This window comes from Chelonia mydas, chromosome 4 (genome assembly GCF_015237465.2).
Source record: "Chelonia mydas isolate rCheMyd1 chromosome 4, rCheMyd1.pri.v2, whole genome shotgun sequence".
NCBI lineage: Eukaryota > Metazoa > Chordata > Testudines > Cheloniidae > Chelonia > Chelonia mydas.
The window spans coordinates 11,039,619-11,056,653 of record NC_057852.1 but is presented as its reverse complement, the minus strand read 5'-3'; the positions used below and the strand labels follow the sequence as shown (position 1 = coordinate 11,056,653).

The 17,035-nt window shown below is 42.6% G+C and overlaps 1 protein-coding gene across 6 annotated transcripts in view; it reads left to right on the top strand.

The window, feature by feature from the left end:
* INTS10 (integrator complex subunit 10) overlaps positions 1-16,654 on the top strand; it is a 44,224-nt gene extending 27,570 nt beyond the window's left edge. For 3 of the 6 annotated variants that reach the window (XM_037896612.2, XM_037896611.2, XM_037896610.2), the window contains exons 13-18: positions 1,061-1,169; positions 1,809-1,888; positions 2,425-2,587; positions 4,365-4,458; positions 13,530-13,607; positions 16,283-16,654. In XM_037896612.2, the coding sequence (XP_037752540.1) occupies positions 1,061-1,169; positions 1,809-1,888; positions 2,425-2,587; positions 4,365-4,458; positions 13,530-13,607; positions 16,283-16,439 (681 nt within the window). In that variant the 3' untranslated portion in view covers positions 16,440-16,654. The remainder of the gene's footprint in view (positions 1-1,060; positions 1,170-1,808; positions 1,889-2,424; positions 2,588-4,364; positions 4,459-13,529; positions 13,608-16,282) is intronic. The other 3 variants (XM_037896615.2, XM_037896614.2, XM_037896613.2) reach the window with 1 other exon arrangement.
* Positions 16,655-17,035: the final 381 nt, after the last annotated feature.

The window sequence follows — 17,035 nt, the reverse complement described above, 5'->3', positions numbered from 1 at the left end:
ACGATCACAGAAAAGAGTTGCCACCTGACAACTCAGCAGACTTGGAGGATCATATTATTTGGCGTGACCTCTTAATGTAATTTAGCTTTGGAATATGTGTTTTATACCTTATTATTGTTACTACTACAGTAGTGCATAGAGGTCGCAGTTAACGTGGGGCCCAGGGTGCTATGCGGGGTACAAATTCAGTATTATTCCCTGTCCCAAAAACTGAGGCTTTGTCTACACTGGCACTTTGTCGGCAAAACTTTTGTCGTCTAGGAGTATTTACAAAAAACACACACACCCCCGCCCCCAAGTGCCGGTGTGAACAGTGCTTTGTCGGCAGGAGTGCTCTCCTGCTGACAAAGCCGCTGCCGCTCATGGGGAGTGGAAGTTTTGGCAGGAGAGCTCTCTGAAGTGACTTGCCCAAGGTCACATGGCAGGTCAGTGAAGAAGCTGAGAATAAAACCCAGGTCACCTGAGTCCCATCCTACGCCCTCTCCACTGGCCCATATTTCCTCCCCTACAGATAAGGATTTCTAATGAAAAAGTTAGGTTTCTTTAAAATTGATTTATCTGATTATATATCCCTCTTGTACACTTTTATTTCTCAATAAATTAGGGTTTACAGCATTTTTGCAGTGCTATCAGATTGCAGTTTTGACTTTTGGGGAATAACTTCTCTAAACAGGGACTGAAAAAGCCTTATTTTTATTAAAAACTTCCAGAAACAGTGAAAACAATTGGAACTCTAAAAGTAAATTTATTTTAAATTACCAATGGACTATTCTTGCACTGTTGAAGTAAAAAACACTGTGAAAGAACTAAGCATCCACTGTTAAAGGGGGTAATTTCATCAATTCATATGACATCTTTTTCCCTTCGTCCAGACAAATTAGATTACTTTGTCCACTAACCCATTATAGATTATAAATTCTATTAGATAGAGATCTTCTGTGTTCCCATTTCTGCTGCCTACTGCAAGAGTTCTAATTCACTGTTCTGTTACTGATAAATCTGGATTTCATTTTAAATTTAGAATCTCAGGATTATTCATCTTTTATATTTTCTCTTGTAGTTGACATGTGAAAAAGTACTTGATCTGATGTGCTACATGGTACTTCCCATACAAGAAGGGGGTAAAACACAAGAGGAGCAGCCTAAAGTGAAGTCTAAATTCAGGAAAGGTATGGGGATTTTTTTGGGTTTTACTTCCAACCAGCTGTCTAGAGATACCTTTGCGGTGGAGGAGGAATTGTGAGATTCCCAGTGACGTAGATTGTAGTAAAATCCTTACGCTCTGCTCTGGAGAATGTTGCAATATGCATATTGCATGTCAGTTTCAGTCACTTATATGTGCAATAAGTTTTCAGAGTTTTCCTTATGTTGCATTGTAGCGGGAAAGCTCTGATGTCAATGGGAGAACACTGGTTTCACTCTGACCCAGTATCACCGGACAAACCTGATTACAAAATACTCTAAGCATTTCACCCAGCTTAGTTTTAGGACATACTTATCTATATCCTAAAGAAAACAAACTGTACATTAGTACTGTGGAAAGAGATGGTGTTCCTTATCCTCCTTTGTCTTGTAAACGTCTTGTCGTCAACGTCATTTTACTATGTAGCAGAATACACAATCCTAGCACAAGAAAGGAGAAAAGACGGCGGGCTTTTTAAAATTACTTTACATTTTAATCATTCTGATTGAGGCATGGGATTAGGTAACTGCAGGTTTGTGCCTCCTATTTCCCATTCTAACTTTTAAATCAAAATGATAGGATTATGTGACATGCATAATTATGTAATATAATTTCTCTATTACAGGTTCTGATCTAAAACTTTGGCCATGTACCAGTAAAGCTATTATGCCATATTGTCTCCATTTATTGTTGGCTTGTTTTAAGGTAAGTTATTGTCAATGCTCCATATTCTATGCGCATCTTAGATCTAAATTATGCTGCACTGTTCCTGAAATTATGTGGCAGTGCCCCCTCCTTGTCCACATCTAGTATAGTATCTTGATAATAGTATCTTTTGTGCTACTCATTTAATTTGGCAGTCAGAATGGATAGAGGTTTTGGCAGCTGGATGGGGGACCACTGCGGCTTTTTGTACCCAGGAAGACATGACATGTTAGTACCAGGGGACAGTTTGTGCACTTTGTATTGGGAAGGAACTAATATCCTCTTTCCTTCTCCTATTTGGCATGGGCAGAAGTGACTAACTTAAGAGGAGAAGTTGAATTCCCCATTTCCCCATGCTAGCAACCCTCAACTACAATTAGCTGCCCTCCCCCTCATCCCAGTATCTTGTTGTGCTTCAGCAATGATTAATAAGTGCGTAGTCTCGGCCACCACTGTTAGTTTTGGACACTGGGTGTAGTAATCTGTTGTGATGTTACTGATTCATACAGTGTGAGTGTTTTTTTCTTTTTTAATAGCTGAGAGCTTTCACAGATAACAGGGATGATATGGCTTTAGGTCATGTGATCGTGTTGCTTCAGCATGAATGGCCAAGGGGGGAGAACTTGTTCCTGAAAGCCATCAACAAAATCTGTCAGCAGGGAAACTTCCAGTATGAGAATTTTTTCAACTATGTTACAAGTATCCTTTTTCCTATTAAAAAACTATCCGTGCAGCAAAAAACAATGCAGAATCCTCTGTCATCTAAAACCTTCAATTAGGTTGTAGGGAATAGTCATTTATGAAAATAATTATCTGCCTTCTCAAGAGACCAAATTGTGCATTTATTTGTGTGCCATGCAAACCTTTTGTAATCTATGGGAGTGCATGAAGTGTAAATCAGAGTAGAACTGACTATAAAATGGATGTGTGATTGCTGCTGGTGCTGGAGAATATACATCCCTACATTGCTGTCACTCCTCAGTTTAATAAAATGGCAGTTGCTTGTGCTTTACAAATAAGTCTCTCAGCACTTCCATTACAATCAGGAGTTACGCTGGGGCATTATGCTGGAGTTTTTCAGCTATGCTCCTGGGTGGGAGCAGCAAAGTGAAAATTATCCACACTTCAGAGATCAAAAATCTTGTCACTTTCACTTTGCAGCTGTTTGCAGATGGTGGGTGATATTTTCAGAATTAGGGGTATGCACGTTCATACAAAATGTCTGATTTAAGCATACAAATGTCAAATGTGTGCGTAAATTAGGTATGTATATGCATATACGGTCAGCTAAGTGTATAACTAGACTGGTATCTAATTGCAATAATTATTAAATGAGATGGGTCTAACTACAGTTGTGGACCCCTAACTAAAATTTTGTTCTTCTGTGCAGCAACTGTGGGAGATGTTAAGGGAAGAAACGAGGGCAGTGGTTTTCAGCCTGTGTTCTGTGGACCCCAGGGGGTCCGCAGACTATGTCTAAGATTTCCAAATGGGTCATCACCCCCATTTGAAATTTTTTAGGGGTCCACAAATAAAAAAAGGTTGAAAACCACTGAATTAGGACATAGGAATTGAGAAGGAAGAAAAGGTAAATCTGAAGAAGAAAAGACACACAAAACAGAGAGAATGAGGCGAGGGGGAAAAAGTTAAGACGATGGTTGCAAAAGGGCTAGTATGCACCAATACAATGTGGTGTCACTTGCTCTTCAATCCCAATCTGACTACACTTACTTTGATGCCATGTTGCACAGAAAAAAGAAAGCTTTTCTGTCTGTCTTGTGCATATGTGGTGATCCTGACTTGTGTGAGTGCACTGTACCTTAAAAATATCTGTGAAATATTTGGAGGCCTTCAGTAACATGGTAAGTGTGTTTAAACCAGTGGTTCTCAACCAAGGGTATGCATATCCCTGGGAGTACGTAGAGGTCTTCTAGGGGGTACACCAACTCATCTATATTTGCCTAGGTTTACAATAGGCAACATAAAAAGCATTAACAAAGTCAGTACAAACTAAAATTTCATACAGCCAATGACTTGTTTATACTGCTCTACATACTATACACTGAAATGTAAGTACAATATTTATATTCCAGTTGATTTTATAATTATATGGTAAAAATGAGCAAGTCAGCAGTTTTTCAGTAATAGTGTGCAGTGACACTTTTGTATTTTTACGTCTGATTTTGTAAGCAAGTAGTTTTTAAGTGAGGTGTAACTTGCGGGTAAACAAGACAAATCAGACTCCTGAAAGGGGTAAAGTAGTCTGGAAAGGTTGAGAACCACTGTGTTAAACTACCAATGTTTTATTTGTATATCCAAGAACTGTGTGGTACAGATAACTTTGCCTTATCTCTGGCTGGTCTTTCAGCAGGTATAGTGTTGCTTCAGTCTTCATTTTTTTTTGGTGAGATTGCTTTGTGAAGATCTGTGTTTTATCATTTTTTTCCCCCTATGAAGTCCTGAACCTTTTCTACAGACATTGATATGCTGGAGGAATTTGCCTATTTAAGAACACAAGAAGGAGGGAAGATTCATCTGGAATTGCTGCCAAATCAAGGAATGTTAATCAAGTAAGGGGAAAAAAATATTTGTTGTCTGTTTCAAATGATCTGAAATGCATTCTGGTTGTCTGTTTGATTTATCTGAGCTTATGGCTAGTATGTTTGTGATACAGTATTTCTAACATGTAGGAGGTCAAACAAGGCCATGGATTTGTGTCTCCCCACCAAATTCAGGGCTTTTTGGTGCACTTCAACTTTAAGCTTGTCTAACTGCATTTTTTGAATTGTGTTGCACTGGAATAACTGGTATTGACTGGCTACTGTATTACTTTTTCATTCTGAAACTTACACCGTAACGGTATTCTTAATTATTTAGGCATTAGGTAGAACATATTAAGAACTATAATTACAATTATTAAGGGGAAGCTCCCTTTTATACAGTTATGAAAGCTCACATGGAGCTATGTATAAATTACAGTCGGAGTAAACTTAATTAAACCTCTGCCTGGAGCCAGTGGGTTTTCATCTCATCTGAGCGCATAAGCTAAGCAGAGTCAGGCTTGCTTATTACAAGGTGCTGCAGGAAATCATTTTGGTAAGTCAGTAGGAAGCAGACTTCCCTTTGAGTCAGACTAGACCAGTGCCCTCAGCAAGGTCTTGGAGGCAAAAGTGTCTTTGAAGATCTAGAAAATTGGTCACAAAGAGCCACTGGCATTTTTACAAATGTTGAGGTGTTAAACCTTGCGTCCTGGCCAAGTTCCAATGTTTTTAACAGTATTCTGGCTACTAATATTCCCACTACTTACGGGCTAAGGTTTTCAAAAACAGGAGCTTACAGTTAGATTCTTGAGTCCATATTTAGGTTCTTCAGTTCGTCTGGCCTGACTTTCAAAAGTGGTGTGCATCCATTAGCTCCCATTGAAGTCATTGAAGCTGTGGGTGCTTAGAACTTACAAAAACTCCAGCCACACTCTCTCTGTATGTGCGCAAATGTGCCCAGCTATTTGATGGCGTCATCATCAGCCAGGTGGAGAACTGACAGCCTGCTGTCAAAATAAGTTAGTGTGCACTCGTCAAGGATATGCGACATAGTCTGAAGTTGACCCAGCTGTATCACAAATCATTATAAAAACCCCATTTAAAGAGATTTTGGTGTTTAAATACGCATTTAGGAGCCTAACTTTAAGCTTCAGATTTTGAAAACCTTGGCCGTGACATTTTTCACTCCTCTTCCTAAACTATTATGTAATAAGTTGACTATTTAACAGTATATCTGTGGTGCTGATCCTCCTGGTCATGGTTATAAAGCTACTCAAAAGTGATGACCTTTATGATGCTGCCAGTCTGGAGAGCAGTGCCAAGCATGGTACTGTAAGGGAGAGACCATGCTTTACAGATATATAGGGAATTAGAAAATGTAACACTGAAGACCTAGGCTACCTGGGAACTTCCTGGGCATTGCTTCATGTTAATTACAATAGTTTAATACCATTTTGTTGTTCTTTCTGTCCTTTCTTATTGGGTAACCATTATGCTCAGTGTTCTAACCGCACCAGCCAGGAAATAAGAGAAAAGCATTGTCCATTGCAAGAGAGAGAATCTTCCTAGTTGGCCTCCTGTCCAGGTAGTACTTTGCCTCCTGTATCATGGAAGCAAATAGGTACAGATGCCCAATTCCTTTTGCCCCACTAATCCTTCCTCTTTCTGGATCCTGACCACTCCCACTCTGATATGTTTGGGCTGCACCTTTCTTCCAGGAGGCACAGAGGCTACAGAATTTTTCCACATCCCCAGCAGTTCTGTGCCAGATTGTTTGGTACCAGCCAACAGAACAGAGTATCAGCTCAGTTCTCCTATCGTACCCTGGTAGAGCTTGGCAGTATCCAGGCAGTAGTAAGTGGTTTGTATTCATCCCAGCTGTCCCTTCATCTGACTCAGTGGTTTCAAGAAAAGTCTCTGTGGACGCTCTGCATCTTTGCTTCTTACCTCACCTGGCAGTAAGGTGACCTCTTCCATATAAGGACATCATCATATTTGTGCTTAAAAAGACTTCTGTGATGTTTTGCAGCAACAACCCAGAGAGATCCCAGTGAGCTCTTTCCTCAGTACTGAATGCGCTTATGGGCCCAGCACTGCAATATGGGAGATGTATCCTAAAAGCTACTTTCTTACAAGGTGGCAGTTTTAGTTGGTGTGGCTTGGTTAATTGTTTCTTTGCCTTACGTTTAGTTTTCCCTAGATGCTGCAGTCTGGCCTACCCTTAGAATTGGTTCCCAAAGGGAATCTAGGGTTCCACCTTGTCTACCAGCATTTTGCCCAGAACCTTCCACTTCCCTTCTGAGGAAATTATATTCCTCTTGGTCATGGGCTTGCCTGAGCCCGTGGAGCATCTCACAAACTTACCTTGTCTTACAGAAGTCCCGTTAATACTCACTTTAGGCTGATCTTCCTGGGCCCAGCAATCCACAAAGTAAACAAAACCATTTCATTGACTGACAAAAGGCGCAGTCAGCCAGGTCCTGACCAGGCCAGATTTCTTGGGTTAAAATGGGGAGATCCTTCTCCTCTCCCAGCTTCACCCAGAACTGGCCCCCGGAAGAAGCAACCAGGGTGTACTAGGCATTTGCTGCTCCCTGCTGTGCCCTGACTGGCTCCTACGAGCTCCCAGCCACTGGAGAACTGAATATTCATTGGTCCTACCTGCAGCTGATGGTGGGTGGCCTTTCTAGGCAGCTCCTGCAGGACTAAAAGCTGTGCTCTTCCCCCCCACCCCCACTCCAAATGACACACTGGGGTGCCCCAATGTGGTGGGGTCTTCAGCAGGGAGCAGCAAATGCCTGGTACACCCTGTCACTCTTCTCCTGAGCCCAGGAAAACAGGCCACTATTTGTGTACTTCAAAGGCTGCAACGAGGGCAGTGTAGCTTGGAAGACCTTGCTGGCCGTAAGGATAAAGGATTATAGCTGGCGGGTTTATAATTTAGGCTGGTAAAATTCATATGTTGTTTGTCACATTCCACTCTAGCCCATAGAGATGAGATGGGGTAGGGGTGCTGAGCTGTGTGCCTCTTTCATCTGTGATGCAGCCCCCTGGTGGTTTTTACATACATTCCTTTACCGCTGTTACTAGATTATCTGCAGTGACATCTGAGTTCAACCATTCAGTCGAATGGCACTTCAAGCTCCCCTGTAAATAAACCTTCCTTCAGAGTTACTGTTTTCTATGTCCACTGAGCGTAATGGTGACCTGTTAGGATAGGAGAAAATGAGACTGTATGACAAGGAAAGAATTACTAACTTTAGGCTCCTATTTCCCAAAATCTTGTCCTGAGAATAATACATTATAAATGGCAGTTAATTGCCTATCACGTGGTTTTGTCACCTTGACTTGAAAGTAGATTTGTTTTTTCTTTACTCCTCAAACATATTTCTGAGTAAAATTTCATTCCTAGTGTAAACTGAAACAGATTTTAGTTATAACTTTATTCAGATTTCTACACTTAACTCTAGAGTTTATCCAAACATTTCCATCTTGATCTTGTGGTTTTTATATTTCACTTACCAAATTTGAAAGAATGAATTACAAGATCCTCAGAGTTTTCCTTTATTGTATTGGCTGTTCTTAATATCTTAATATTCTCAAACTAGCACAAGCCTGGGAAATACTTCTAATTTAATATCAGATAGCAAGAATCAAGTTTCTAAATCTGGAATATGCCTGGAATGTCTCACAATTTAACAGGTTTTTGATTGGGTATATCAGCTGTCATTTGCTATACAAAAACAAAAAAACAAGGTACCTCTTGTTAAGTATCTCACTTCCATGGCAGTACTTCGCAGTTTGGTAGAAATACAGGCATGTATTAAGGAGCGTGTATGGAAATCATTACTATTTGTGTTTTAAAAAATATTATGTACACGCACAACCGCAGTTGCAGTCTTGTGATGATGTACCTTTAGGCAGTCAGATTGCAAAATTTGGTATGCCCTTTAATGTGTATCACTTGGTGCATGCATTTAGCCCTGATTATGGCTTCCTGTAAGCAGCAGTGAAGTAACAGGCAAAGAGAACTGGTTTCCAGTCCTGCCCTGCACAAAATACTGGATCAGATTTTCAGCAGTGCTCAGCACCCAGCAGCTCCCATTGTCCTGATGTAATTTCTCCCTGTTCTCAATGTCGTCTTAAAAATCTGACCCCAGTTGTGGGTACAGAGCACTTTTGAAACTCTGTCCCACTAGTTTAACTAATCTTTGTGAACCAGTTATTTCAGGCCATGGTGGTCTAATTTTGCTGCTACTCAGCAGAAAAGTAACACCCGCCCCCCCCCGCCCCGCATTCTCCCTCTCTCTTCCTTTGAATGACTTGACTGACTTTTTGCATAGCTCTCCATCCCCCTGCATTAGTAAATGATAAATGCTGGCCAGAATGTTCACGCTTGCAAGCCTGAAGATAGGCACCTATGTCCATATTTAGGCACCTAATATTGCGTGGCCTGGTTTTCAAAGGTGCTGAGTAACTTCAGCTCCTAGTAATGCTAAGGCAGGTGGTGGATGCCGGACATTTCTGCAAATCAACCTATTTCCTTAGGTGCCCGGATATGGATTTGGGTGCCATTTTCAGGTACTCAAGTTGGAAAATTTTGACCACTATTTCTAAACCAGATTTCTTAAGTCTGGTCAGGTGGGACATGGAATTTGCTTTTGTTAGCCATCTTGAGATTTGGATTCTCTGCTTGTTGTAGATCACACATGTGCTATGGACATGTGACTTGTCAGAGAGGGTATGAACCATCTTTCAGCTATAACAACCTGTGGTAGCTGGTCGATAGCCCAGATAACCAAGACTTTACAAGAGACTGCCCCACACCCCAGGCCAGAGCATTTTCTCGGTGTGTGAGCCCATATCCAAAGGGAGAAGCTTTAAAAAGGTATATAAGTGGGGGGCAAAATGCCTCATGAAGAAATGACCATTTGCCATTCCATGTGCAATTCACGGGGCTGGCGTTTGGACACTGACATTAGCATCTTGAGCTGCTGTGCCAATCTCTAATACCTTGGTTTTCTATTTTAATTTGGAATGACGAAAGAAAGGCGACCCATGTACAAATTGCAAGATTCTTATGTCTCACATTAATGCTGAAATGAACAGAACTTCACTGTTCACAAGATGGCCACCTGGCTTGGGCTCAGCACGAGTTCCCTTAGGTCAAAGTTCTAAACCGCTGGACCCAGCTGAGATGTGTCTTGCCACCACTACTGTGATACTTGGCTGCCTCCTGTGCTCCTGTAATTAATTCCTTTCTGATTGCAGTCAGTGAAAAGCTCTTGGAGACAGTGACATTTCTTTGCAATGTGTCTCTGGATGGCTTCTGCCCCTCACAATATCCTTTGTCCTGGTGTATATTTTGACTGCCACTGAGGCACAGACTTGGAATGGTGTCCAGGTTGATGTCCCCAGGGCTCATGCCACCTTCACTTGCTCTCCTTCAAGCATCTTTTGGAGGCCCCTCTGCATTATCACTCCCAGGGCATGGAGGTCACTTTCTGCAGCACCTTTATTCTCCTGTCCTTTCCCTGTCTGACGGTCTGCCCTTCTCCCAGGAGCACTGAGGCAAGACCAAGAGATTTGGCTGCATACAGGGGTGAGGACCATCCTTCCTGGAATTCTCCAGCGTTTTCTGCCTCCACCCCCTGTGCAGACAACAAACTATGGGCTTCCCATCCTGCTTCCTCTTTATGGACCTTTGTTTATCTGCCCACAGGCTGTTGAACTTAATGGAGCTTTGTGCCATGCTGCTCCTTATCCACTGGAGCATCTCTTGACATCAAGCCTGGGTATTGTAACTGTTGCTTGATACATTGAGTTTTTTGCTCAGCACTATTCTGGAGACTTTTGACTCCTTCCCATGTCTTTCAGGTGGCAAAGCAAACCAATAACTTCAAATATTGTTGTGTGGTCATGCTGTGTGTCTCTCAGACATGCATGCCTGGAGTATGGAAATAAACTGGCTGAACTGTCAGATGTGCTCACAGATGTAACTATAAGTTCTCAGTTCCTGAGAAGGGCTCTTCAAAGCCCTATTCTGATAATTCTTCTAACTCAGCTACAAAGCTAGCACAAAAAGTCTCAAGAGTCCAAGTCAAGATGCCATTGCAGGCACTGAGACTGTCGGCGTCTCTCTGGAGGGTGCAGATCTGACAGGAGAGATTGTGTAGCTCCCATTCCACTGCACCAAAGTGTGCAAATTAAAACTGTGTCTGATGCCATTCTGCACCAAGACCACTGCATCCTTGTTGCTTCAATGCACCCAACAAGTGATGCATGACAGAATCCTCATTACGCAAGGCATTGCTTCAGCCAAAGTGTTGAGCTTAGTCTCGGGTTTTTTTTGTTTTTTAAAAAGGGCTTTGTTCTCTGTAGCTATGTAGTTTGATCTGGCCACCTCTCTGACTCGTTGATTGCCACATTAGGTTCTAATTCCCCAGCCCTGCTGTCCTGAGTTTGCAGCCTTCAAGTTGATTGCACAGAAGGCTTCTCTTACAAAGTTGCACCTTGTTTGGCTAACAGTTATCAAAGTTTACTCGCAGGATTAAGTTACTTTTTCAAACTGGTACATACAGATATATCACTTTCCACACGCTCCCTTCAGCAAGTCTTGGAGTTTAACAAGAACTTGAAGCTCCTCTTTCTGAGTGCAGGTTTCTGTAATGTTGGCCTTCTGGCTGTTGTGCTCGATTATCATAATCCTCTCCTTGCTGAGACACATCCACACAAGCTGTAAGGAGAGAAGATGTGTGGAGTTCCCATGTAGCCAGATTGCCTAAAGCCTGACTTCTAGAGAGGATGAAGGGCTTGGGCATTGGGAAAGGGCATACTTTTTGGAGAGAGAATGCTCTTTGGTGGTGTAGCTAAGTTCCTCCTCAAGAACTTAAGCGCCTTAGACAGAAGAATAGCTAATTCAGTCATCATCAACACTCCAACTCTAGAACCAGCCTTGCTCATGTCCTAGACTGAAAATGCCAATGCATTTGGCTGAAAAATGGCGAATAGCAAAGGAAGCATCACAGGAATTCATCTGAAGTTGATCGCAGTCTCGTAAGTCTCTGCCATCTGTGACGGACACGATTTTGTGTGTCACTGTGTTTTACATAAGCAAGCAGGGAGGAACAAGATGTTTCTTTATTCAGAAGCCTTGTAAGTGGGGGGTTGGACAGTGCCCACAAGTCATTGCTAGCTGCCTTACAGGAAAGGAAATATACTGTTGCCAACAGGTTTGACCAGCTTGTAGGAGTCCCTCTGCTGGAAGTAATGGATCAGCCAATAGGATTGTGGATCCCTCGATAATCTTGCTATGACATTTCAGTTGCATGAGGAAGGGCATATATACAGCCTTAGTGAGCAGTACTCTTCTTGATGGTTCCAAGCTCATAGCACTGCAAAGGTGCTTGCACCCTAAAAGCATGGCCCTACAGAGGAAATGTATCCCACCAGAGTAACTGATAAGTCACCTCTTGTTAAGTTCAGGAGGGACTCTGTGCATTTCTTGTCTTGCATTGAAGTCCAGTGTGTAATGGAATATTCATTAACTAAGCTGCTGAAAGCTCCTGGTGAGACATTTAATACCTGTGAGTTCATTACAGGTAGGTAGGGCACTTTTCCCAGGGGTGGTGACGACTTTAGCCCACAGAGTGAGTGAACTTTGGGGCCATTGTGCCTGATGCAGTTGTTCAAAGAGCAGGCGATGCTAGCGTTCTGCATTCCTCGCAGACCTGGTGACAGCGTTCTCTCTGAGCCAATCCACCAGCCTGCCATGGCTTACCCCAGCAAAACCCTTCTCCACAAACTGCCAAACCTGCCTAGACTTTTACCTGGAGAATGCCAAAACCAGCTACTTTTAGTTTACATTGATTCAGTATGTACTGGGAAAGAACTGTCTCTCTGATTGCATTTCATTGCTACAGCCTGGCAGGTCTACTGGTATTCTCCTGCAGGCCTCAAGCTCTGCTGTGTGTCCATTCAAGAGATGTGCAAAGCAGCCCCATGGTGCTTTTGGCACATTTTCTGAGCAACACTGCTTCCATTCAGCCTCAGGCCAAAGGGGATTTTGCTTCTCCTCAAGTTTATAGAAACACTGCCTGACATCATGGGCCCCAAAACACTCTTTTCTGTGATTGTCTCCCTTCTTGCATGCTGTTTTCTTTGGGGCAGTATCTTCTCTCTCCATATACCAGGATAAGGTTTGTGTCATTCTTGCTATTAAAGGTATGCAGCGCACTGTTTTTTCTTGAGAGTCATCTTTGCAGCTTTTTTAGTCTCTAAGAATGGGGATTTGCTTTGTTTGGTATCTCTTGTTGGTGTCTGCAGATATACACCTCAGCAGATTACTGCTCCCTGGTGGCTCAACATTCTCTTACTTGGCATTGCTGATATATACATTTAAAGAATGTCCATCTATTATGGAGTAATTTTGCCTCCTGCCCAAAAGGAATAGATTACTGGCCCAGCCGAAATTCCTCACTGGGGAGGGAGGAGGGCCCAAAGCTGTCTCTTGTATGTCTTACTACATAGAACATTGAGCTAAGGGAGCTTCTGTCATGGCCGTGTGAACAAGCAAATACCTACGAGTAGTAATTTGCTGAGATGTGTATCTGCAGAGAAGAGAGATTACAGGTAAGTAATAATTACACGTGCTCAGTTCTCCATTGCATAAAGGTAAATTGTCTGATACTCCCCATTGTACTGCTTAAAAACAGAGCGGAAATCTGGATCAACAGCGTGTCACCCTTCTTGCTACAGCATCCTCTCTTTTCCCATTCAGCTTTCCAAAATGGTCTCCTGCTGCTCTTCACTAAAATCAGTGTTATGGGTGCTGAGGAAAACATCCCGGAAAGCACTGCTGTACATTGGATTGTATTTCCACCCACTTGTGGCATGATAAGCCCTGGAATGGTCTATTGTGGGTGTGCTAGAGTGATGGGTAGAGGCGGCTATGGCCTTCTCACCTCCCGTTACTTTAGCTGGTCAGTTGGTCGCACTGTGATCTCCCTCCAGTTCTCTTCTGTATCTTTCTGGAGAGTTGTTTTGCAGCACAGGGGAGTCAGTGTGGTTTTTTGAATGCTGCTGTTTGCTGTTTTTTAAAGGACTTCTAGCCCTCCCATGGGGTTACTGCAGCAGGAGTTCATACCTGTACTACAGCCCAGCATACAGACTGCTGACAGGTACCAAGCGGAAAAACCCTGCTCATAGTGTGCTGTGTTTTGTCAACATATTTTTACTGCCCATGGTTTTCAGCTCTTTGTTATTCAGTACTTTTATTCATGTTTTTTTTTTGTTTTTCATTTGTGCCTACTTTCTTTGGGAAACCATGTTGTACTAGTGTAACATTTATTTTTTTCCATAAGTTGCCAAATGTGTATATGTTCTTCAATTTATTAATCACTGTCGAGTTCAAACAGAAATACAGGGATTCGGATCAGATGATACAGAAGTCCAGTCAACTTATTAAAATGCTTCTCAAGACTTTTATTATTACCCCATTGGATCTCCTTGTAATAACTTTTCCTCAACCAAATTGGTTGCAGTTGAGAATTTTCTTCAATGCGTACTTTGCTGTTAAGTCAGAAACACTGGCTTCTGCCACATGCTGCTGGTAATAGTCAGTATTATGAGTTTTGTATTGATATTTTGTGTTCCTGATGGCTGATTGACACTGAAAACTTACACTGGCATAGCTACATCTCTGGGGGGTGTGTGAAAAATCCACACTCCTAAGAGATGTAGTGAAGTTGACCTAATGCCTGGTGTAGACAGCACTAGGTCAGTGGAAGAATTCTTCTGCTGACCTCGCTACTGCCTTGGAGAGGTGAATTAACTACAGCAATAGGAGAACCCCTCTCATCCCTGTAGCGAGTGTCTACACTGAACCGCTACAGAGGTGCACCTGTACTGCTGTGGTGTTTTAAGTGTAGACATAGCCTAAGGGCTTGTCTTCACGTAAAGCGCTACAGTGGCACAATTGCACCACTTTGGTGAAGACACTTCTTCCGTCGGCGTAGTTAATCCACCTGTCTGAGAGGTGGTAGCTATGTCGATGGGAAAAACTCTCCCATTGACATAGCACTGTCTACATGGGGCAGTATAATTGTGTTGCTCAGGAGTATGGATTCTTCACACCGCTGAGCGACGTAATTATACCGATATAGGTCTGTAGTGTAGATCTGGCCTTGGATAGGAGCTGAGTGTGCAGCCCACCGCTGTTATCAATGCTTGTGAGAAACTGAGGCCGTGAGAATGGAAAGCAGGATTGTCCCATAAGCTGAATGTACAGAGCTCTATTTTCAGCACCGCTTGTTAGCATTTTAGTGCCTGGCTCCCATTAGCATTAAAAGTCATAACAAGATATCCATCTTAAAATCATTTTCCACTATGTTAAGAGTTGATGTCTGGATATTAGTTCCCTTTAACTTGAGCGCTAGCAGAGCCATTTGCTATTTCTGTATAAAGTATTAAAATAGACTTGCTATTTAATTTAATTGCCAGGGAAGTTTTCTCTTTGCTTTGAGAGGGAGCGATTTGTTGATACAAATATTCAGTGTAGGAGATAAAATACTTAAATAGCTGGTTTTGGTTTAGGACAGTGCTTCATTGGGGGGGTTTAATTTCTGGATCGTTCCTTTCGGCTGATCCCTCCCCCAGCTCTGGGTATGTATGGGTTGTTGCCTCTTTCCATCCTCGCGTTAATTGGATTTGCTCCTAGTTCCTCCCTACTCCCTGAACTTCAGCAATTCACTGACTCTCCCACCAGGACTCTCCCCCGGAGCCCATTTGTGCTGAGGCATTTGCTAAACAGCAACTCCCTCCTCGTCCTCCTCCCTGAGCAGGGACTAATGATACAAGGTCAGGGACTCTATATCCAGTCGTGGACCACTGCCAAAAAACCCAACCCACTGCCACACTAAAAGCCCAGTGAGAGTGAAGCTTGGAATCTCAGTGTTCATGTGTTATAGAATGCTGCTTTGCCAGCAGCAGTTCAGGACAGTGGGCTCTGAAATTGTGTGAATGGAAATGGGTGTTGAGGGGCACAAACAGACCTTAGAATGGCAGTCTGATTAACAGCTGATATCACATGACTTACTCTGGCTAGAACCACTTTGGTTGCAGCTGTACCAGAACCATTGTGCTTTTTCCAAGTACGAGTCTTGGACTTGTGATCAAAGAAACCTTTGATCTTTCCCTGGAAGCTGACAGACAATTCCAGCGAGAGCTGCTGACCTCAGTCTGATACTAGACATAAGGCACTCACTGCCTCTTGGGTTAGTGTAAGTGTCTGATCAGCTCCCCCAGGCTTGTATGTGTGCTTCTGCACCCACCCTCAGAGCTTCCCCACTAGCAGCAGTGAAGTGAAACAGACAAGAGCCTAGCAAGCTTCATGCTGCTGTTCTTGATAAACCCATGGCAGGTCCAATTCCCCCCTGCTGCTGGGGTGGGAACTCAAACTTTTGTTAGTCTCTTTTGTACTTTGTCACTGCAACTGCAGTGACAGTGATTAGAATGGGGAAGTGTTGTTGGTAGCGATTTCCATCATAGTGCAGGACAAGCACTGCTGGGGGGGAGGGTGGCGGTTGCTGCATGGAATAGTGAGTGGACATTCCTGCTAGCTAAAACCAGTGACACTTGATGATTTAAGCATTAGACTAAAGGCATTTAAAGATCCCGAAACTGTTTTTAAAATTCAAGTAAGCAAATGAACACTTGAAAGTACAGAAAACATGTTAACTCTCTTCAGAGATGGAAGGTAGATGTTACACTTTATTTCAAAGTGCTGTGTGTATGAAGGCCTCATCTATTGCTCAGAGTAATTCTCCTTTGTCTTTTGTTTCCTTGATGACTTCAGGCATCACACAGTAACCCGGGGAATAACTAAAGGGGTGAAAGAGGATTTCCGGTTGGCTATGGAGCGCCAAGTCTCACGCTGCGGGGAGAATCTGATGGTGGTGTTACACAGATTCTGCATTAATGAGAAGATACTGCTACTTCAGACGCTGGCCTGAGCGGAGCGGACAGTGCAGCAGGGTGTCTTGCTGAGAAAGCAGAGGGCTGTATTATATACTCTTAACACAACATAGCTGTTGCAATGGGACTGTTCTAAACTAATCATGCTCGTGTTATGGGACTCAGTCCTAGAGTACATGTAAACTGAAGTTCATACTTAATCTTATTTTGGTAGATCAGACAAATTTTATAAATAAATCACTTGAAAATTCTTCTTTTGGGAAGTAAAATGTTTGTGTAGCTTCCATAGCTATTCTAGAGTCAAAGTGTGAGAATTGCAGCTCAGGTCATTTGGAAAGAAGCACTTTGACAGACTAACTTCACATTGATCATCAGTGGCATTAGTCTTCCTGCAGGGGCTGAATCAGGCTCCCATTGACTACCATGGAATGTTGCTTTGAAAGGAGGTTAAAGGCCTTGAAGTAAATCTAGTTACTCTGGCAAAAACTGTGCTATCTACACAGTCCATATAAATTCAGTTTGTAATGGCTTGAAATGTTGTGCCAGCCACACAACCGTAACCCAGAACATCTGTATCAGTTCCCTTTATGAAAGACACTTCAACTTGCCAGAACTGTCTTAAAATTGTTCAGGT